The following is a 21863-nucleotide window of genomic DNA, read 5'->3' as shown; positions in this document are numbered from 1 at the left end:
TTGAGATCAAATTGACAATATGGGTCACAAGAGTTAAATACTACACATCTGGAAATTTTAACTCCTGAAATTATACCTCTAGAAATGTATATTGAAAAGCAATACTCCTGAAGACGTGGTAAGATGGAGCTACGGGGGTGTTGGTCAAAATTTTGTTTAAAATAGTCAAGGGGTAGGGTGCCTGAGTGGCTCAGTGGGTTAAGCCTCTGCCTTTGGCTCAGGTCATGTTCTCAGGGTCCTAGGATCAAGCCCCACATCAGGCTTTCTGCTCAGCAGGGAGCCTGATTCCCTCTCACTCTCTCTGCCTGCCTCTCTGCTTACTTGTGATCTCTGTCAAATAAATAAATAAAATCTAAAAAAAAAAAAAAAGAAAGAAAGAAAAATAGTCAAGGGGCACCTGGGTATCTCAGTCGGTTAAGCATCTGCCTTGGGCTCAAGGCAGGTTGTGATCCTTCTGTCCTAGGATCCATTGTGTCAGGCTCCCTGATGAGCAGAGCGTCTGCTTCTCCTTCTGCCTGTTCCCCTTGCCCTGCTCATGCTCTCTCCCTCAAATAAATAAATAAAAATCTTTATAAATAAAATAGTGCAAATTTGTCAACAGCACAAATGTCCAATCATAGAAAATATTTAATGCATACAAAGAGGATTGTGGTTAGTGATAAAGATAATGAAGCAGGTTACAAAAACTGTGTGTTTCTCCCACCCCACCCCACCCCACCCCTTTTAAAGGAAAGCAATAGAGAGAGAAAGAACTGGAAGAATATACTGTAAGAACCTCATGATAGTTGTTTCTTGGTGGTAGGATATGATAATTATGAGTTCTGTTTTTCCTTTCGCACATTTACCCTCCCTCCCTCCTTTGGATTACCTGTGTCTTCTAAAACAACCCTGTCCAACAGAAAAATAATGTGAGCCACACATATAATTTTAAATATTCTTGCAACCACATTTTAAAAATAAAAAGAAACAGATAAAAATAACCTTAATAATATGTTTTTAACCCCAATGTATCAATGTTATCATTATAACATGTAACCAACACAAGAAAATATTAATGATATCTTAGATTTTTCAAAACACTCAGCCTTCCAAATCTGGTATGTATTTTACATTTACAGAATATTTCAATTTGGGCCATCCACATTTTAAGCACTCAGTGGCCATATGGCTTCCATATTGGACAGCAAAGTTGTATAAAATTAATAGCTAACATTTATCGAGTGCTTACTAGGTGCTAGGCACTGCTGTAAGCCCATTAGATGGGGAGTATAACTCATTCAATCTCACAATAACTCCTTAAGGTCGTTATGATTATTGCCTCCATAAGCACGTGTTGCTATTGTAATAACACCACAGTCAAAGTTTTGGAGCTTTTTTGGTGAACATCTCCCCAGTCGGATGGGGGTGGAAGCCAGGTTGCAAAGCCTTATTGAGTCAAGGGGAACTGAGGGAATCAGAGAGATTAAAACCTACAAAGTTAGATGGTGAAAAGCAGTTAGCAGAAACAGGAAGACAGGGCGGAGAGACCTGAAGGTGAAGTAGGCAAAAGAGGAGGGAGGGGGATGAGAGGTAAAAGAAATGGCCAGGGATGTATTCAGACCCAGGACTCTGAGGAGGAGACCCAGGGCTCTGTTGGATAAACTTTGCCGGGCTGGTGCTGGCGGTTGTGATGGATGCCACCGCTCCCCAACTGGGGGTGGAGGTGGAGGGGTCATAGCCTGGGAGTCAGGGGGCAGACACTGGTGACTCCATTCTGCAGGTGGATGCTGGGTCAGAGTGGGGGCGGGTCTTCCCTGGGGGACGGGGAGGTGAACTGAGTGGTGAAGAATGAAGTTAGCCAGCAAAGGAGCAAAAAGGGAGGGGAGATGGGCTTGAGAAATACTTGACTCCAAGACCTGGGAGTCAAGGATAGATGAGGGAGATGAGAAAGTGAGGATCTGAGGACAGTTCCCAGGTTTCCCGCATGGGCAAAGGCAGAGACAGTAAGGCTTGCCTCCCCGGAGTCACACTTTGGTCCTGTGCAGGGCATACTAATCTCACTCATCCTCACAGAGGACCTAGATCATGCTCCCCCTTCTGCAGATGTGCACGCTGAGGCAAGACTATTGGCCCTGTGTCTCACCTTAGTAAGTGGAAGTCAGGACTTGAGCCCAGGTTATTCCAGAGATGGAGGGAAGGAGGAGAAAAATGATGAGGGTCCAGAGCTGGGACGGATGGTTCAGGAGGGTGGGGGGGGGGGTGAGGTGCAGGCAAGCTTGGAATGAAAGGGAAGCAGCTGTATGGGGTGGGAGGGCCCTCCAGCCAGAGGAAGGCAGGCACGATCAATCTTTGGGCAGAACTCAGCAACTTGGGAGGGAGGACCCACAGGTGGAAAGGCAGGGTTGGGGAACAGATATGGGAGAGGGGGCAGCAGGTTTGGTTTAAGGTGGGCTGCGGTCCGCTGGTGAGAAGAAGAGGCATTTATGTACCGGGTCAGCTGGGGGGCATCAGAGGCAGAGACTGGGCAAGTGAGAAGGCACAGGAAGAGATGGGGGTCAGGGGGCTAAGGCGGCAAGAACACAGTGGCAGGCTTAGAGACACCCTGAAGGTGACAAGTTCTTCTCTTAACCTACAGCAAAAAAAGCGACAATAGAGGAAGAGGCCCTAAGAGGAGCGGAAATAGAGGAAACCTGGTAAGGGGTAAATGTCTGCAGAGGGAGGGAAAGGATGGAGGGAGGTTGGGGGGTTATGGGAGAGGAATGCCCAAGAAAGCTGGCTGGGCAAAGGGAAAGGGGAGGGAGGATTAAGGTAGAACTGCACCCAGTGCACCCAGCACACTAACCCTGCGGCCGCCAGCCTAGGGAGTCAGAGGCAGCTGCAGGGGTGCGGATGCAATGAGAGTTAGAACGGGATCACTGAGTTGTCCCAACTCAATCCAGACTGAGACCAGACTCAAGTCACGGGTCCCGCGGACTCTCTCCACGTGTAAAATGGGGTTAGTGACTAGACGGGTAGATGTCAAAGTATTTCACAAGCACCACCACAAGGGAAGGTGTTATTATAAAGATCTATCAAGTTAATAGGAATATGTATCCCCAGAACCATACAGATGAAAACAGATGTGGCCGGTGTAGATACAAGTCTAGGAAAGGCCCGGTAGATTGCAAGCTCTTCTGCCTGCCCAGTTTAGCGAGTTCGTGGCCACCATCCAGCCTCTCCGTAGGGTAGGAGGTGAGGGCCTGCGGCTGGACCGATGGGGTTTATCTCCGACTAGGGGCACAAGGCTCCGGGGAGGCTTAAACTTGCTTGGGCTCCTGTCTTCTCCGTGGCAGCCCCCTGTCGCCGCAGAGCACAGGCCCAGGCAATGCTTATCCAACTGAACTCGCGTTCCTGCGGGGATCTTGCTCCAACAAAATACCCAGTTATCTCCCTCTATATAAAGCGGAAAAACTCGAGCTGTGCCTTTGCCCAGCTCCGCACCCTCGCCCCCTTCGTGCTGTGGCCTGCTTAGGTCTCCACTCGGAGCTTCGCTTTTCCTGGACTGAGGCTGGAGCAAAGGAGGAGGGGGAAGAAATAAATGAAAAGTCGGGGTGGGGGGTGGAGCAGCGAGACAGGGAAGGGGATAGACAGGCTGAGACGGAAACCGGAGAGAGAGAGACCGGTAAAGAGAGCCAAAAAGAGCCGGAGAGGTCGCAAAGAGGGCACAGGCGCTCGCGAGGATTCGGTACCGACTCCTTCCGCAGGCGTTTCTGCCGCGGCTCCGCAGCGCTCGGCTCCGGGCTGCCCCGGTCGCGAAGGGCTGCAGGGTGCGGTCGCCTCGCTGCCCCCCCACCGCCGCCCTCCCCCACCGCCGCCCCCTCCCCACCTCGCCCAAGGGGGCCGGAACGGCGTCGGCGCGCGGGGGCTTTTCGGAGCAGTCAGGTGGAAAATAGACTTTAACCCGCTTTGTGGCTACAAGGGCGCCCGAAGCGCTCTCGCGGACTAGGGCTCCCGGCGCTCAGGCGGGCCACTCCCAAGACCCGGCCTGGAGTCCCTGCAGAGTCACGCAGCACGCGGAACCCCTGGCCTCGGGGCGCCGGCAGGCCCGACCCAGGTCTGCGCACCTGGCCCCGGCCGCGCCGCCCTCACTGACCCCGGCGGCGGCGAGGAAGCTGAGCGCGCTGCGGTCCCCTCCTCGCAGTGCGTTGGCAGGGTCCGGGTCATAGCCTCCCCACCACTGCCCGGAGCCCTCCTAGGCCTCGGGGAGGTGTTTCCTGCGGCCTGGAAGGCCCGGGTGAAAAAGTTTGCGGAGTGCTGGTTCTCCTCTCCCACTCACCCCCAGGAAATTATTGCAAGAAATGGAAACCTGACGGAGCAGAGTCGTCCGCGGCTCCGCGGTCGCAGGTGGAAGGTGAGGGTCAGGGGAGGCCAGGAGGCCGCTGCGTTCCGGGGATGGCTGGTGTGTATTCTTGGAGACAGGGTCGACTTGCTCGGCCAGCTCCAGGTTAAGGCCCGAGGCTCGGGCCTGGCCCGGCCCTCCTGCACCTGAGCCCCACGACCAGAGAAGGCGAGGAAAGCAGCAGATAGCCTTGTGCTGAGGCCCGCCGTCCCGGTGCGAGCAGATCGCGGCCGCCGTGGTTGGGCCAAGGAGGTGCTTCCGAACCCGGATTTGCGGCTTGAGGTCTGCAAAGTGACCGCTCCGGCAGCTCCTCTCGCGCTGTCCCCGGCCTGGCCCCTTGTGAAAAGAATTGGGCGTCCCCCTTTCTGGAGCTGTCCCCCGCAACCCTCAGAAAACGCGAAACCTCACGAGCAAGGCCTCGGCTTTCAGAACGTGGCCCAGGAGAGAGACGGTGGGTGAGCGGGAGGGTGCCCGAGACCCGGGGAGCAGTGACCTGGTTATCAGGGAATGTATTTATCGGGCAAAAATATACCCTCCCTCCCTCCGCTCGGATCCAAGTTGCCTGAGAACTGAAACGACATCCCAGGATGAATTGGAGAGGGTTCAACTGAGTTACACATGGGGAAGTGGGGTTGGAGTTTCTCCGAAGCCCCAGGCCCCTCGGACGCCTTCTTGGGCTCCCGCGTGGGCTGAGAAGGTTGGGATGATCGCCAGACTCAGCTAAAAGGGCAGAGACGTGAAGAGAAGCCCTTGGCGAGGGGCGGATGGGGGCTGGGGGGAGGCCTAGACAGCCCGGGAGAGGCTCCAGTCCGCTTTTTGCCTCCGACTGCTGGCTCCTTCCCCACCCGCCGTCCCTCGCCCCGCCCCGCCCCGCCCCCCACCTTGGGGCAGGTGAGCGGCGGCCAATGGGCGAGCGCGGGGCAGGTGCCGGCTAACTCGCGCCTCGCAGTACAGCGGCCGAAGCTGAGCTGGGCAGTGCTGGGAGACCAGGGGCGGGGGTCTGTCCTGGCTGGACTCGGGAGGGAGGGGGCCGGGCTCAGCCCCCAGGCCATAGAGGCAGCTCGCAGCATCGCACGGAACCCGCGCCAGTGCCCGCTCCGGGAGCTGCCCGCTCGGCCCCAGAGGCCGGCGCGCCTTGGTGCGCGCCGTGGCCAGACTCCGCGTTCGCTCGCTCTCACGCCCCTCGCCTCTCCGCGCCTGGCTCGCCGGCAGGGTCTGAGCGCGGGCGGGCGGGCGGGGGAGGTGAGGGGTGCTGGTGTGTGTGCATGTGCCTGGCTGGGTGCACACCCCGCACGGCGGCGGCGCCAGGACGCGGAGCGCTCCCCAGAGCCCGGCTGCCTCGCTCGGCTCTGGCGACCGCGACCATGTTCCAGCCCACAGCCAAGCGCGGCTTTACCATCGAGTCCTTGGTAGCCAAGGACGGCGGCACCGGCGGGGGCACTGGCGGCGGGGGCGCCGGCTCCCATCCCCTGGCGGCGGCCGCCTCGGAGGAGCCACTCCGGCCCACGGCGCTCAATTACCCTCACCCCGGCGCGGCCGAGGCGGCCTTCGTGAGCGGCTTCCCCGCCGCCGCCGCCGCCGCCGCCGCCGCCGCCGCGGGCGCCGGTCGCTCGCTGTACGGTGGGCCCGAGCTCGTGTTCCCCGAGGCCATGAACCACCCCGCGCTGACCGTGCACCCGGCGCACCAGCTGGGCGCCTCTCCGCTGCAGCCCCCGCACTCCTTCTTCGGCGCCCAGCACCGGGACCCTCTGCACTTCTACCCCTGGGTCCTGCGGAACCGCTTCTTCGGCCACCGCTTCCAGGGTGAGTGCCCATGCTGTGCCCGCTTAGGCGGCCGGCCAGCGCCGGCGCTGCGGTGGCGCGGGGGAGGCTCGGGGGCGTGCGGGGCTGTTCAGAAGTTGCTGAAACAAGGCTGTGGGGTCCGCAGAGGCCGATTCCCAAACCGGGAAGAGCCGTGCCGGATCCGTTCGTGCTTCCGCGGCGTTGGGTTTCCTCCCAGAGAGCCAGGTTGGGACCTCCAGGCTTGCCCAGAAAACGGTGCGGGTTCGGACGCCAAACCCGGGCGCATCCCTAGAGCTTCTCCTGATCCTCCCCGCGGCCTGCCAGAATCTCTCGGTGCTAAGCCAGTCCCAGTCCAGAGAGCGCAGCGCCCGCAGCGCCCGCCTCCCCCTCCCTCTGCACCGGCTGGACCTGGGACCCTACTTCCCTCTCACATCCACCACCAATTCCCAGATATCCGCCCTCGCTGGCGCGTCCAGGCGGGGCAAAGTCCACGCGCGTGCCCCTGGTCTGCCGAGAGAAGGGGCAGAGGGGAGGAGAGACTGGAGAGTTAATGTTCCGTGAGGAGTGCTCCACCGTCTTGGGGTGTTTCTCAACAACCTCGACCCGACTTTGTCGAGTCACAAGTGCCTCTCGACCCAGGGTCGGGAAGGGTTGCAATAGCAACCGGCTTCCTTCGCCATGCCCCGACTCTAGGAGTCCACCCGGCGGCTACGGGACCCACGGCAGTCCTCCCAAGCAGGGGGGCGGAGGCTTTTAAGGTCGCAGGCTAGCCAAGCTCCCACGTCTTTACTGAGCAACGGGTTTGCTAATGAAGATCCCCCACTAGCCTTACAAACGCGCGCGCGCACACACACACACACACGTTTCCATTATCTGACTTTCCCAAAGGAAAGAGTTGGATTTGTTGGAGTACGTTTTCTTCCTGGAATTTGTTAAAGTTTGTTTCTCTTTTCTTGCCTTTTTTTCTTTTTAAAGAATGGCCTAATTTGTACAGTAATTGCTTTAGTTTCCAGTTTTATTTTGTTAGTGTAGACGGGACTGGACCTCAGTCTTTTGAGGTTCCCTGACTCAGAGCTAGGTAACCCGGCTTTTAGTAAAACCAATGAAAAGGATGTGGCTAGAGCTTCGGCTGCCAACCTAATCTGAGGATAAACCGCGGTATACACAAAGTCAACCAGATGCTTGGTACCATTTTCTAGATAACAGACGAAAAATGATCTTTTTTGAAGCTTTGGCTATAGCTGCTGAACTGTTTCATGGGAAGCTGCTTTCCTGGTCCAATTTGTCAATTTGCTTAGTCCCATCTGACAAGTAGATACTGACCCAGCAGATCCCAACAATATAAAAGGCTGTAATTACTTGAACAAGAATTTTTGTGGGCAGACTTGTTTCCCCATCAGATTTCAAAGATTTGCCTAAATTATGCTGTGGGGGAGGGAGCCTATGGTGTCAGCCGTTTTGGGCATGAAATCTGTCAATTACAATGATTGTTTATTGCTATAAATGAATGAAGTTTTATTCAAAACTGAGTAAACCATCTCGGTGCTCCTCGGGCCCAGCCCAGCCTGGGTCTCAAAACATGGCACCCATGGGCCGATGTGAGAGTCGCGGATATTTTTGAACGTCGGGCTGGGGCAGTAGAAGGACCCGTGGTTAGGAGGCTGGTAGAGGGACATGGGCTCTGAGGAGAGGGCAGAACCGGTCCTAAGCCCTGGGGTCCCCGATCATCCAGGGAAGGCCTCCCCCGCCAAGCCCGCTGCTTCAGACCCGGCGACCCACGCCCTCCTAGATGCTTTTCCCGCCTCTAGCCTCGTCCCCACGGGCACGGGGCGCCGAGGGCCGGGGACAGCTCGCGACAGATCCAGCTCTGGCTCTGAGCATTCCCAGCCAATCGAGCCCACATGAATTCTCCGAAAAACCTCGGAAATTGCCGCGGCTCCCTGAGCCATCAGTCCCGGCGGGCACGTTGTCGAGTTGCAAAAACGGTTGAAATTTTCTCTTAAGAACCGTTTCTGGACGCGGAGATGGAGCCATGTGTGGCCGCATTTTTGAACTCGGAAATCCGTTGGACACGGAAGGACTTTGCCGACCCTGAGACGTTTCGGCTTTGGGTCGGGTTTTCGTCGCCGCGGCCCGATGCGCGGCCCGGCAGCTGTGAGCCTGGCGGGCCCAGCTGGGCCTCGGGGCTGCGGGCCGAGCCGTCCCAGGCCCTCCGGCGCCGCGTTTTCTAGAGAACCGGGTCTCTGCGATGCTCATTTCAGCCCCGTTTTAATGCAAGAAACGAAACCCTACACGAACGAAAAGGAACATGTCTGCGCTCCGTGCGCAGCGCGGACCAGCGCGCGTGGAAGCGGCTTCTCGGCGGAGCGAGGCGGTGAAAAAGGAAGAGCCCACGGGGGATGGTCTGGATCAGGCGGCGGGATCCTGAAGCCCGTAGCTTCGAGGCCTGAAGGGGAGGAGCCGGCGGAAACCGGGAATTGGCCGCACTTCGGTGCCATTTCCCGGACGCAGGAACTTTCCAGGCTGGGAACGGCGTCTGGAGAGGGCCTGGGAAGCCCAGCCCTCAGGGATCCACGTCGGTAATGGGCCGGTGCTTCAAAGGGCGCCTTTGTTCCGGCAGGAGGAGGGGGAATGAGGTTATCTCCGCAGCTTGGCGGGCCTTTCCCACTGTCGCCCCAGGCTCCTCTGCCCAGCCGGCCGGCCCAGAGCTCCTGGCCGGCCGTGGCCTCTCTAGAAGGGAGTTCAGCGGCCAGCAACGGCACTTCGGATCCTTTAGTTCCAACGTCCCGCCACCTCAGTCCTGGGAGTCTCTCCTGCCAGTCCCTGCCTTCCCTGCATTGAGAGGCGGGAGAAAAATGGGGTGGGTTCAGTTCCTCCTGGCTCTAGGGAAGCTGGTCATCCTTCTTCCACTTTTCCATCTCTCCTTGTCTGAAACTGACAGCCCACTGCCAGAGGTGAGAACTACTGCAGGGAAACAGGCCACACTGGCCCCAGCCCCAAGCTTGTTCTGCTCTTGCGGTCCAGTTAAGGGAAACTGAAGCTGTGGTAGGGACTGTTGAGGCCCCCTACCCATAACGAGAGGGGCCCAGGAACTTGGGCGCCTAAAGCATCACTCTATCCTTACAGAAACATGGAGCTATTTGATCAGTTTGTCCGGATAGTTAGTTTTGCACTAAACCCCCTCTCTCTTACAGGAAAAAAAACCCTTGCTTCTTTTTAAATCCAGTCTGTCATCACCTTTCAGTATACTGAGTCATTTTCCTGCCCCTTGCTTCTTCGTGGTTGGGTCAGATGGACCCCTATGTTTCTGCTGGTACATGTGGACATAGCCTGAAGGACACAGTCTATCTGCCCCAACAGGGCATGACAGTAAACCAAGCCTAGCTTTTCCTAAAATAACCAGACTTGAGGCAACGGGATGTGCGTATGTCCCAAGGACAGAGTAAGCTTGTTGCTTCCATCCTCCACTTCGGGTTTATGAAGACAAACACAGAGAAGTCCACCATGCAAGGGACCAACACATACCCCCAGAATCACAAAACAGCCATCAAACCATACACACCGAGGCAGACTGCAGTCCTGCTCTCCCAGTCACAGATTGTCCCTGACACCCCTGCACCTCATTCACTCCCATCTACAGGGTCTCTCCGGGCTGCCACCTCACTTTTGACAAGCCTGGGCCGATTGAGCGGCTGAGGCCAACACTGGAACTCTGGGATGAGAGAGGCCTTCTCCTTGCCCAGCTTATTTGTCCAGAGGCAAAACTACTGTTGGGACTCCACCCAGGCTCAGAACCACACCGTGTGCTGAAGCAGTTTAACATCAGCAAGAAGGGTTTGCTTCCCACCCACCTCTTCCATCTTTCTCTGGCCTATCACACTGGTACTCACTTAAGACTTTAATTCTTATTCCTACTTGGATCAGACTCCTCCTTTCATTCCTTCTTACTCCTCTCTGCCAGACCACTTCCCTTGATCATCTATCCCCTCCACCACCACCAGTTAAACTTCTTCATTCAGGCCTAACAGCCCTGGGCCTGCCTCCACCTTGAAGGGCCCACTGGGCAGAGCATCCCCCTCCATCTCCCCAAGGTGTGATGCCACTCCCTTTTGTAGCTGCACAGATCCAGCCACTTGAAACAGAAAAGTGATTGTCAGGGGGACTTCATTTCCCCTCTGGCAACCTTGTTTTAGAAGGGGGGGGGGCAAAACCCAGCAATAAAAGTCACCTGTGTAAGCGTGCAAAGCCCAAGGAGCTGGAGAAAGTTTCCACCAGCAGAGGGACATGAACAGCTACCTGGAGAGTTTTAGCAATATCATGTCCATAATGTGCCCTTACTTCCCTTACAGAGGTATTTCCAGAAATAGAAAATCTCAGCTGAGATCCAAACAATTGCCTTAAACAAAACAACAGGTCGAACTGGGTAAAACCAGTGGGCCATTGCTGGAGAAATTCGTTGGCTCAGTCAATCTCAATGGCTAACTGTGTGAAAACATTCCATGTCGGGCTCTTCATTGTCAGTGGCTCAAGGGTACTGATATTTGCCCCTGCATGAGAACCCACGGGTGATGTCAAGGCCTGTTTCAAGTCTGAGAGCATGTGCAACCAAGCCAGAGATTGCACAAAGACCTGGTGGGGGGTTTACTGAATGTGGGGTGGTAGGTGGAGGATCATTTTGGCTTTTGTACTTCCTGACCTCACCACCCCAGGGCAGGGGCAGGGGGCCTTATCCCACCCAGGGTCAGCCCCTCCTCCTGCTTGTAGGAGCTGAGTTCCCATGATGGCCAACACTTGCCAAGGGACAATTACACTCTTTGAAAATCCTGTATGGTAGATGGGAGAAAAAGACAGTAGGGAGGCTGGAGCATATATTTACACACGCCCATGCAGAAACCAATATATCTATATCTATATATATTAGAGAGAAAGATGACATCTAGATATTTATACACGTGTTTCTTCTGCACGGGACTATTCAGGGATGAAGCAAGGCCTTTTCCCACTGGAGAGCATTAGGAGTCTCCTGGGGGCAGTGAGCTTTACCTGAAGGCTTGGGGGAGAGAGGAGGGAAAGGGGGAGGAAGAAGCCTGATCTTAGACCTTTAGGTGTTGCCTGGACATTGACCTAGCCGCTGGCCTATTTTTACCACTTGCAAGGTAGAGCCTGGGCCTGCTGGCAGGAATTTTCAGAGGGCTAGCGGCCTGAGCATTTAGCTGCAAGGGTGGTTTAAACAGGTGTGAAAAGAGAATGCCTTGGGTCCCTTCTAGTTCCTGAAATGTGTTTGGCATGAGGGTGGTGAGCAGCCTCACTGTTCCCCATATCACCTTTGTGACTCTCAGCCCTGTCCCTCCTCGCGTAGCAGGGCCAGGGGACAAAGAGAGCTAAGGGATTTTTCCCACCCTGGCTTCTTCTGCTGCTCCAGGCGCCTCGCTAGGCCTGGGCCCTCCTCCTGGCCCATCTAGTGATCCGCTGCTCTGCTCCTCCAGGCCTCGGTCGACCGACGGGGTAGCTTTTCGAACCCTCAGGAAGTATGGGGGAGGAGAGAGGAGTGGACTTAAGGAAGGGGCGGCACAAGGGAAAGGGGAGAAGTGGGGGCGGGAGCCAAGGACTGGAGAGGGCAACGGAGCGCCAAGGGCGTTTGCGAGCGGGGCCACGGGGCCGAGCTCGGCCGGCTCCCGGGGGCGGCCCGGCGGCCGGGCTGCGGCTCACGGCGCCCCTTCTCTCTGTCTGTACCTGCTGTGTTGCCGTCGGCGGCGCGGCCGCAGCGAGCGACGTGCCCCAGGACGGGCTGCTTCTGCACGGCCCCTTCGCGCGCAAGCCCAAGCGGATCCGCACGGCCTTTTCGCCCTCGCAGCTCCTGCGGCTGGAGCGCGCCTTCGAGAAGAACCACTACGTGGTGGGCGCCGAGCGGAAGCAGCTGGCCGGCAGCCTCAGCCTCTCGGAGACGCAGGTAATCAATCACCACGCCGCCGGCCCGCGCTCGGCCCACGGGCCCAGGTGCAGGTGGGGGCGGGCAGGTGCAGGAGGGGCCCGAGGCGCACGCCCCCGCCTTCCCCGGAGCTCGGTCCCACTCAGTTCCAAAAGCCACCCCTACCCCCCGCGGCCCTCCGGCAAAGCCTATCTCTAGAGCCCCTTCCCTCCCGCTGCGGTTAGCCTCGCCGAGGCCGCAGGACCTCTGTCAAGCTCTGAGGACCCACCAGGAGTCTGGACTCAAACCACAGCCCAGCCTGCTCTCAAAGCCCACAGGAGGCACCGGGTTCTCAGGAGGAGGCAGGGCCACGCCGCAGTCACTCCCGAGCTGTCCCAGTGTCCCCTGGAGCCGGTTCAACCCTGTGGTTACTGTGGCTCTTCTCCCGCCTCTCCTCTGGGGTGCTCACGGTTTTGTGGGAGGCCCGGGCCTTCCTCACCCCCCGCACCGGCTTTGCTGCTGTTCATGGGCCGAGTTGGCGGAGGCCTGGGCTGCCCACCAGCGGCTGTGGTGTGGGGAGAAAGCCCACGTGTCCTCGGGCTATAAACATCAAAAGTCGAGGAATCAGCCAGGAAGGGGCCAGCCTTGCTTGGGGTCGGAGGGGGGCGCTGATCTCTGCGCAGGCAGACTGCTAGGACTCTGGAAACTGGTGTTTGGGGCGCGCAGACATGGGAGGAAAGTGGGAATGGTGGAAAAGTAGATTCGGGGACTCCGGGACTGCGTTCAAACACTTGGAGGGCTGTTGAGTTGGGGAGGGAACAAGCTCCAGTGGCGTTGGGGAGGTTTTGAACTGGGTGAAATTAGGGTCACCACGGAGTATTTTTGTAACTGGTAATTAGGAAAAGAAAAAACTAAAGAACTAGATTAGAGTCCTATGGAGGCAGATTTGGGTTTATTGTAAGTGAAGACTTCGCTTTAAATAAATGCTGTGTGGAAGCACCGCCTGAGCTCTTGGTCCCTGGGAGTCGTCTGATATAGCTGTAGGGGCTGGCTACTGCCCTGGAGGCCGATTTCAGTATCCGGATGGGCCTTGGGAGATGGTACTCCCTTCCATCCCTCAAAGCTCCCAGATGTGCAAATGAGAGAAGGCTGCTGGCTTGCCCAGGGGCCCCTCGGGCTTTTTATCACCCTCTCCCCATTCTTGATGGTTTGGCCCCTACTATCTTCCTTCGTAGTGCCCTGAGGAGGTGTCTTGGGGGGAGGGAGACGGGCCTGGGGTCTCCCGGGGAGTAGTGAAAATAGGAAGGGGGCCCAGTGGGGAATCCAGACCCTAAGTGCCTCCCCAGTCCCCTGGCAGACAGCACTGGCTGGTCCTCACGTCCTATATTAATTTCTATTGTCAAGACATCTTATCTGTCTGATGTTCCATTTAATCACACATTGCTCTCTCCTCTACCGCAGGACCCGTGCTTTTTCAGATTTGCTGGTTGGGCTGTTCTAACTGCAGAGCTAAAGCTTACAAAACAGCCAACTTAATTTTTAAAATGTTTAAAAGAAATATATGCTAAAAACACAAGCTAATAAAATAATACCCTCGTTCCCTCCTGGCAAACAGTGTTTTAAAGTTGCCTAAAACAAGGTGTCAATTTAAGAATGGTGTTTATAGTTAACATCATTTAAAAAATAATAGTTATTAAATTTTAATTGCAGAAGTGTAAGAAAACAAAACAGTTTATAATCCTCCCACCCACAGATTAACACTTGTTGAAATAATGTCATTGTTTTTAAACTTTTAATTTTTTAGCTCAGTGAGGGCATTTTTAATGAACTTTCTTTCAAACCGAATCTAGCTGCCTGTTTGCTCCCCACAATGCCAGTTAGTCAATGTAATGATTGTTTCCTTCATTTTTGTTATGTTTCAAACACATTTAAAACAAAACCGGGTAGAATAATATAGTATATCCAGCTTAACTATCAAAACTCATGTCTAATCTCATTCTATCTATAGATGAGCTGGTTTTAGCATATGGAACAACAACAAAAAAAACCCCACAATAGAACTACAGGAGTCTTGAGCCTGAGAAACCATCCTGTAAAGGCTCCTCTTTTCAGGTGAGGACTGAGATAGTGAGATGGAGTGGGCAGAGCTCCCTAGGAGGACAGATTGGATTTTATTATCTGCCTCCTTGCTAATTGACTGTGTGACCTTGTGCAAGTTACTTAACCTCTCTGAGCTCTAATTTTCTCATCTGGAAAATAGATTGTTTGAGGATTAAAGGCACGTAATAGGAATTCAAATAATATGAATTCTTATCCCCGGTCCTTCCCTTCCCTCTGTGTAAAGTAGTATATATATCAAGTTGGTTAGTGTAACAGTAAACCCCCAGCCTAGACTGGGCTTCCTGAATTAGTCTGGTGTTTCTTCTGCCATATCTGGTCTCCTTCACCATCATAGCTGTCTTTCTGTCCCTCTTGTAACTTATCATTTGGACTTAGGCTACCTAATTAATTATCCATCTTTCAGTATTTACTGGGCAAGCCTACCTGTCATTTCCAACTATTGGCTATTTGTCAAACGTCCATCTCTGCCGTCAGTCCCCTGCCATCTATTTCTACTGTCAGTAACTACATTAGCTACATTTGTCTCTGGGAGCTCTCCAATCCGTCCTGCACAGATAGCTGTTTTATATCTAGCCACATACTTCTCTGTCTGAGCTCCTTAAAATGCCTCTCCAAAGCTGTTTAATTTATACTTCCTGTTTTCTATTCATTACATTCTTCTTCCTCCTAACTAACACTAGCTCTCACTTACCCAACTGTTGATTATTTCCTTATCATCTATTCTGTTTATCTTCTGTGTACCTACCATCCTTCTCAAGCTTCCCTCTATACAGATCTAGTTAGCTACTGACAGGGTGTTCATATGCCTGCTACTGCTTACCTATGGTGTCATCAGCTCTGTCTTTGTTTTCTTTCTGGGCCTCAGTTGCTGTATCTGTAACATTTAATGAAATGAACTCCATGGTTCTTTCCAGCCCTGAGTTTCTGTCTCATCTCTATTCTCCTCTGTATTTCTGTATAGCGCTCCCTCCAAGTTTTCAGAGCTCACAGTACATCTCCTGTATATCATAATATGCATAGGACTTTGCTGCTGCGAAATTATCCACCACGTCCAAATGTCACTCTGTAGACTGGCTAGTTCCATCTCGTGAGGAAATCTCAACATACAGATTCCCAGACCCTATTCAGGAGATCCTCTTAGGAGTTCCAGGATAGGATCCAGGAAATGTGTTTAAAACAGCTCTCTGGGTGATTCTGAAGCTGAACAACAGGCCAGCTTTGGGAGCCAGGGGTCAAGCCTTCCTGCTTCTCTCTATACTCTATAGGGTCAGTGATGAGCAAGGAGTCAATGCTCCATAAACATGTATGGAATAAAGAGGCAAATTTCTGTGGATTGTACACATCTCCATGCGTTAACTTTATCAGTCATTTCCCTTGCTTTCTGTAGTCACTGACACCTCCCTGTGTCTCTGTTTTCTGTTTTTCCCTTGGACTTTATTTTAGATGTTCTAGTTTTATCCACCAGTTCGTGGGTAAAACTCCTGGTAGGGTTAAGGAAATCAGTGTGTGGGTCTTAATCTAGGGCTCAGGGGTCTCTGTATGCTCAAAGCTTTAGTATGGAGTGTTGGGAGGTGGGCAAGCTGAACTTCTTTGTCGGGGCAGGTTTGTGCGTTTGGTGGAGTGTTGGGTATCTATGCAGGGAAGGCCATGGGTCAATCCAGGAAGTGGAGGGAGTGGTCCCAGGAAAGGTGTGGTTCTCCTTTCTGGCTCTGATCACTTGCTCCTCACTGCTGTGGCGCTGCTTTGGAGTCTGACGCAGATGACTGGGTGATGTCCACCTGAGCTTCAGTCCCTGTGGGCAGACCCAGATTGGGGTCAGATCAGAGCTGTGAGTGGAAGTGAATGTGTGTGTGTATGTGTAATGGGTGTGTGTAACATGTATGTGCTACAGTGTGGGGCACATGCAGGCAGTGTGATTGATGCCCAGAGTCGGGTGATATCACATAGACGTGGCGTGGAAGGCAGCTCGGGTGCTTACGTGCATGCGTGGGGGTGGCATGTTAGGTGTATGGGGAAGGAGTCCGGGCTGATCAGCCGGTCAGTGTTTCCAGCTGCCCCTCCTGCTCTGAACCGTTCAGCAGGTGTTTCTTCACCTTCTCTGGCTTTGAGTTCAGTTGAGCTGTGAGAAAGGGGTGCAGAAATGGAGTCCTTGGCCTTGGAGATTCGTGATGGGGGGAACTGTAAAGTGTGCACACTGGCAGAATATGCATAAGGAGTGACTAGAGTCTCCTTGAAGTCACAGCTGTGGGCTGAGGGAAATGAGGGAGACCTGCAGGGGTGGAAGGTTTCCAGAAGACCTCAGGCCCAGAAAGCTTGGAGGGATGCACAGGTTTCTACACTGGTGGGAAGGAAGGGGAGGGTTTGACGTGGATTAAGATGCAGCAGGAGGTGTCAAGTCTGGCCACCATCCTGGGGCCCAAGAAGAACAGGTGGGGAGGTCTCAGAAGGAAAGAGTGTCTGATTACCTGCCGGTGGGTTTTCCCCCCTGGAGTATTGGTAAGGAGATTTCTTGGGGTCCATTCCTGCTCTGAAAAACTCTGCTTTTGAGGTGATGGTTGAGAAGGAGATATCCAAATGACTTGAATTTTAGGGAAGGTCAAGAGACCTTTGTTACTAGCTCACTGTCGGTTCTGAGATGGACTCATCTCTTCTCCAGGTCTTGGTTCTTTTCCAAGAATTTCTGCGTCACTCAAGTTCCAGAGTCCAGTGGGAGGCAGAATAGGGCAGGGGAGGGTGAGGGAGACTGGAGAAGGTCCCTAGGGCCTCATCCTAAGGGGGCAGATGACCCTGTGATGTCTTTCTGAGAGTGAGGGCAAGCATCCATATGATGCTTGATGGATGCAGAGGAGGAGGCAGGAAGGCTTAGGACGAGTTGGGCTATGGTTGATGGGGAGTCAGAGGTGACCTCCCTCAGTTTGGTGGGCCTAGCATGGCATTGGGCTTGACCCTGAGAGTGGGAGTAGCTCATATGATCAAATAATAGGAAATGGATCCCCAGCAGAGTGGGCTATTACCTTGATAGAGTGTTTGAACACCTTGCGGACAAGTATTCTCCTGAATGCAGGCAGGCAGGGGCCACAGACTCTTCCCTTTGGGATGGGCTAAAGTTGGGGACCAGTGGAAATGAATGATCCAAATCTGGGTCATTCAAATAGCAGGTTACTCAAAAGTAAAGTGAAATAATTGGCTGGAGCTGTAGTTTGCTTGTGTGTTAGTTCCTTCGTCCATTCATTTGCTCATCGGTACATGCACACCTTCTTACACACACCAGTCAGTCCTCTCGTACATTAACGCACGCATGCGTTCATTCATTCCTCCCCAGCACCTTCCTCATCCTGTTTGACCCATGCTGACCCCTGTGCCTCCCAGCAGTATGTGTCCCTCCCTCCCCCAGATTCTCCCTAGAAGTGGTTAACCCAGTCCACAACGTGGAGAATTAAGAATTGACCCTGTTGTAGAAGTATCCACTGAACTAGGCCTGAAAAGAATCCCATGTCTCCAGCCATCGCACTTCCCAAACCGCTTCTCTGATTAGACCTCCATCCCTCCACCATTGATTTTCTCCGGCTCTCCATGTCTGGCCGAGGCACCTCTTGCCCAGAGCACAGGGCCAGGTACGTCGCCTGTGGCCAGCTTGCTGAACAGACCGGCACGTGCCCAGGGGGATGCCAGCCCACACTACTACGCTGCTTTGGTTCTCCAGGTTCCCACGGCCTGATAAGGAGACAGAGTTTCGAGAAGTACATGAACGCGCTGCTGGGGTCCCTGTTGCTGAGACAGGGAAAGTTACTCGGGAAGCACAGACAGGAAGCAGGGCAGGTCCAGCCCAGGAATATCTGAGCAGGCTTTTGAAGGCTAAGCAAGAGTACTCCAGGCAGTGAAACTCAGGTGGATGTGGAGAAGCTTGGAAGGATCTGGCTTCTCTGAAAAACTGAGACATTCGGTGAGACGGGGGCTTGGGAGGCACAAGGAACCTCTCTCCAAACTCACAGGAGTCACAGATGGGGGAGGGGTTCCTTCAGCCAACATCCCGATGGTGCCCGGGGCCAGTGTGCGGGTATGATGGGGAAGCGGGTACAGAATAAACATCGCTTCATAAAGCTAGCACTCAGAGCGGGACCCACATTGCATGACCTGGTTCCTTTCTAGGGCCTCTGTCCTCCAGGGAGAGGGCTCTGGGGTGACTCCAGATCGCCCCGCTGGATTCCAGGGTAATGTCACTCTGGCCTCCTACTACACTCAGAGCCCAATTCTTCCTCTTTTTTCTAAGAAAAAATAACTTAATTGTCATCAGTAATGTATCAAGGAAAAGACAAAAAGTGGAAAGAAGAAAGAAATGTCACCCACACTTTAAGTACATTTCCTTCTAGTCTTTTTTCCCCATGCATAGATTTTGTTTTCCCATGGTTGTGATCACACTGTGCCCAAACTGTATTCTGCCCTTTTCACTGACATTATTAAGTCATAAGCAGCCCCCTGTTATTACAGTCTTTGTAAACAGCATCTGGTCACTCAGCCTAAGGCTGTTCAGATAGCCAGTCTGCCTTGGGAGACAGTTTACCTCCCTGTTTCTAGAAACCTGCCTCCTTGACCCTGGTCATTTTCATGGAGAAAATATTCAGAATCCCCTTTCATTTGGGTGGGCCAGGAAAGGTGGCTCTTGCCAGAAAACGTACCGTGTGCCTGGAGCTCCACCATTGAGGACTTTCCTCCTTCGGGCCGGTGTTGTGGGGTGAGGGTAGCAGGCTGGGTCCATCCCTCTCCAAACAAGTCTCCTTCCCGAAAGGAGCCTCGGAGTGTGTGTGGGAGGGAGAAGATGCAGAAAGGGGCCAGAGCTTCCCCAATTGCCCCATCCCTTGGCTGGGCTCGCTTAGCCCTTGGCCAGCCCCTCGGGCCCTCGATAATGCCACTCCGGCCCCGCTTCCAGGCCTCCCAGGCACTCACCCACCTATTGGCTGGCGTGGTGTCAGTGGGCTCTCGGGTGGGGTTGAGGGCAGTCAGGGGCCAGATGCAGCTATGCTGAGAACCACCCAGAGCCCAGCCTGCCCTGTACCCCAGAAAGGTGGTTATGGGATCTGAAGTCTTGCCCCCAGAGCATCTACCATTTTCCTTTGTCTGTCTGAGGTGAGACAGGCAGGCGGTAGGTTTGCCCCCTGCCTTAGAGACAGGGAAGAAGCTCCTCCCTCCCTTACTCTATCCACTGAGGCCAGGGGCCTCATTTCTTCCTATCCCTAGCTCGATGTCCTCCCTGCCCCGCCCAGTGCTCTAAAATTAAAGGGCAGGGCAGACCCTGGGGAGAGGGAGCTGTTAGGGGAAGCCTTGGACTGGGTGGGCTCCACGAAGCAGACAGGGCTGTGTCTGGTGGGAAGCATGAAGGCAGAGCACCTTGGGCAGGAAACTGCTCCCTGTGCCCTGACATGAGGCCTGCTTTTGGCCCAACACTGCCTTGTTTTATAGCTATAGCCTGCGCTTTTCCGCCATTCTTGGAGTGGGTCATCTTCTGAGGACAGCCCCTGTCCTCACCCAGGGTTCCAGGATTTTCCCTCAGCATTCACTGCTGCTGCTAAAACCAAGTATGCTCACCATCATTCCACACACACGACCTCCCACTCCACCGGCAAGGACACCAGGGCTCACCCAGCGGCAGCCAACAGCACCTGCTGGCTTTGTAAATGAGCTCTCGTTTTCAGGAAACTATCCAAGTCTCTGCCATCTCTGTGTCACCTCCCCCAGGGACCCTCTGGAGCAAAAGCCCAGGAGGTGCCCTGGAGCTGCAAAGCAGCCAGAAAAACATCTCTCCTACAGATGAGGGGCTTAAGCCTAGAATAGGGAAGAAACTTAGCAAAGGATCTGCGCCCAGGCCCACTTTCGCCAACTCTGAGGATGGGGGTGGGCGGGAGATGGCCTGGCTCTGCAAGGCCAGGAGGAGCGGACAGACTGAGTGAGGCTTCCTCCACCGTTTCGAGCACTAGGTCTAGTTAGGGAGCTGGGATAGCCCTCCTTGATCATGCATAAGAGGATGTTAAAGGCTGTATCCTGGACATTGAGCAAATGCTGGGGAAGGTGGGAGAAGTGAGGGGTGAGGAGAGATACGGCTAAATCTGGGGCAGCTTCCTGGAGGAGGTGAGCTTAGCATTGTTTACCTGTTCCTCCAAGCCCCCCCCCCCCATCACAGAGGACAGCTATCAGCTTTTGAACCCTCCCTTTGTCAGGACTCTCACTGCCTGACACAGAAGCAGGGGGCCCTCTCTAAGAGGAGCTCACTTCTGTACCCTGCGGTTTCTCCTGTGTAACCTGTTCCCATATTTGGATGGGCTGCAGAGGCCAGTGCTCCGGGGGCAAGAAGTTTAGAGCACTGTGTCTAAGGAGGAGGCCTCATTAGTGGGATTCAGGCCACCCTGAGTAGCTGCCCCCCGAGGAAGCAGCCATCCACCTGCCCAGCTCAACCTCTGATGTGGGGTGGGGGGATTTCCGCCTGACATTGTTCACAGGGTCCTCTAGAGAAGCTGACTGACCTAGACGGTGTGTGAGTTGGAACTTTGAGTGGCGGCGTATGTGACCCTAGGAGTGCTCTGGCTGTCCTGGGCACTGCTCTTGGAGTGGACATCGCCTCCTGGTTATTAGTCATGTCCACTCTGCCTCATTGTGCTGCAAAGAGCACAGGGTGGCTGGGGGTGGGAGTACATCGGGGCCACAGGCGCTCATCAGGACTCATGCAATGGCTTTTTATACGTTCGCCTACTCACTCTACCTCCACCTCTTGAAGGAGTGATTATTATCTCTTCCTAGAAACGGGTAGGGACCCAGGCCTGCTGGGCTCCAGAGCCTGGCTTCCTCCCCTCTACTGTGCTGTGGCTACAGGATGCTCGGCAGCTCCGTGATTGCTCCCTGCCCTCTGCGAGAGGGACTGGAAGATGGCCCCATCTTGGCCCCCTGTGTCCTCTCCCCTCTCATTCACACCTGGAAGCGTAGTCTTTCAGATCCAGCAGGCAGCACCTGGCCAGAGGAGAGGACCCTGGCCTTGGTTTCCCCATCTGGCTCCCAGCTCAGCCTGGGCACTGAGACCCCAGGAGCTGCTCTGGGGGCCTCCTGGGTGTTTCTTACTTCTGCCCCTCCCTCCCTGGCCCAGGTGAAGGTGTGGTTCCAGAACCGGAGGACAAAGTACAAGCGGCAGAAGCTGGAGGAAGAGGGGCCGGAGTCTGAGCAGAAGAAGAAGGGCTCCCACCACATCAACCGGTGGCGCATCGCCACGAAGCAGGCCAACGGGGAGGACATCGACGTCACCTCCAATGACTAGGGTGGGCAGCCACGGATCCACGAGAGCAGAGCACCTGCTCGCTGCCGGCCAGGGCCCCCGGGTGGGCCCAGCTGGACTCTGGCCGCTCCCCCGCCAGGCTTCGGGGAGGCCTCGAGCCACGGCCGCGCAGGGCTTGGAGCCTGGGGCCACTGCTGACGGAGGGACAAGAAATGGGCTGGCTGAGGCCTGGGACTCCTCCACCTTCTCCTCAGAGAGCCCGCCTGCCTGGGCAGGCTGCCGGCCACAGCAGCCTCCCAGCAACTCTCCACTTCTCTGATCTCCTGTTTGTTTTGATGCGTTTCTGTTTTAATTTATTTTCCAGGCACCCACTGTAGTTCTTAGTGATTCCCTTGTATCTCCCTTCCCTATGGGAATAATAAAAGTCTCTCTCTTAATGA

At 54.6% G+C, this 21863-nt stretch overlaps 1 protein-coding gene across 2 annotated transcripts; it reads left to right on the top strand.

Moving 5' to 3' along the window:
- Window positions 1–5295: 5295 nt before the first annotated feature.
- Window positions 5296–21863, top strand: EMX1 (empty spiracles homeobox 1). Of its 2 annotated transcripts, none has more exons than XM_045979945.1 (3): window positions 5296–6160; window positions 11905–12089; window positions 14056–14085. In XM_045979945.1, exons 1-3 carry the CDS (start codon window positions 5623–5625, stop codon window positions 14068–14070), a joined length of 738 nt encoding a protein of 245 aa, XP_045835901.1. In that variant the 5' UTR covers window positions 5296–5622; the 3' UTR covers window positions 14071–14085. The 2 variants fall into 2 exon arrangements, with proteins under 2 accessions (XP_045835901.1, XP_045835900.1); XM_045979944.1 differs by lacking the exon at window positions 14056–14085 and adding an exon at window positions 21298–21863 and having other exon boundaries at window positions 5299–6160.

Source organism: Meles meles, chromosome 15 (genome assembly GCF_922984935.1).
Source record: "Meles meles chromosome 15, mMelMel3.1 paternal haplotype, whole genome shotgun sequence".
NCBI lineage: Eukaryota > Metazoa > Chordata > Mammalia > Carnivora > Mustelidae > Meles > Meles meles.
This window is presented reverse-complemented; position numbering and strand designations above follow the sequence as displayed.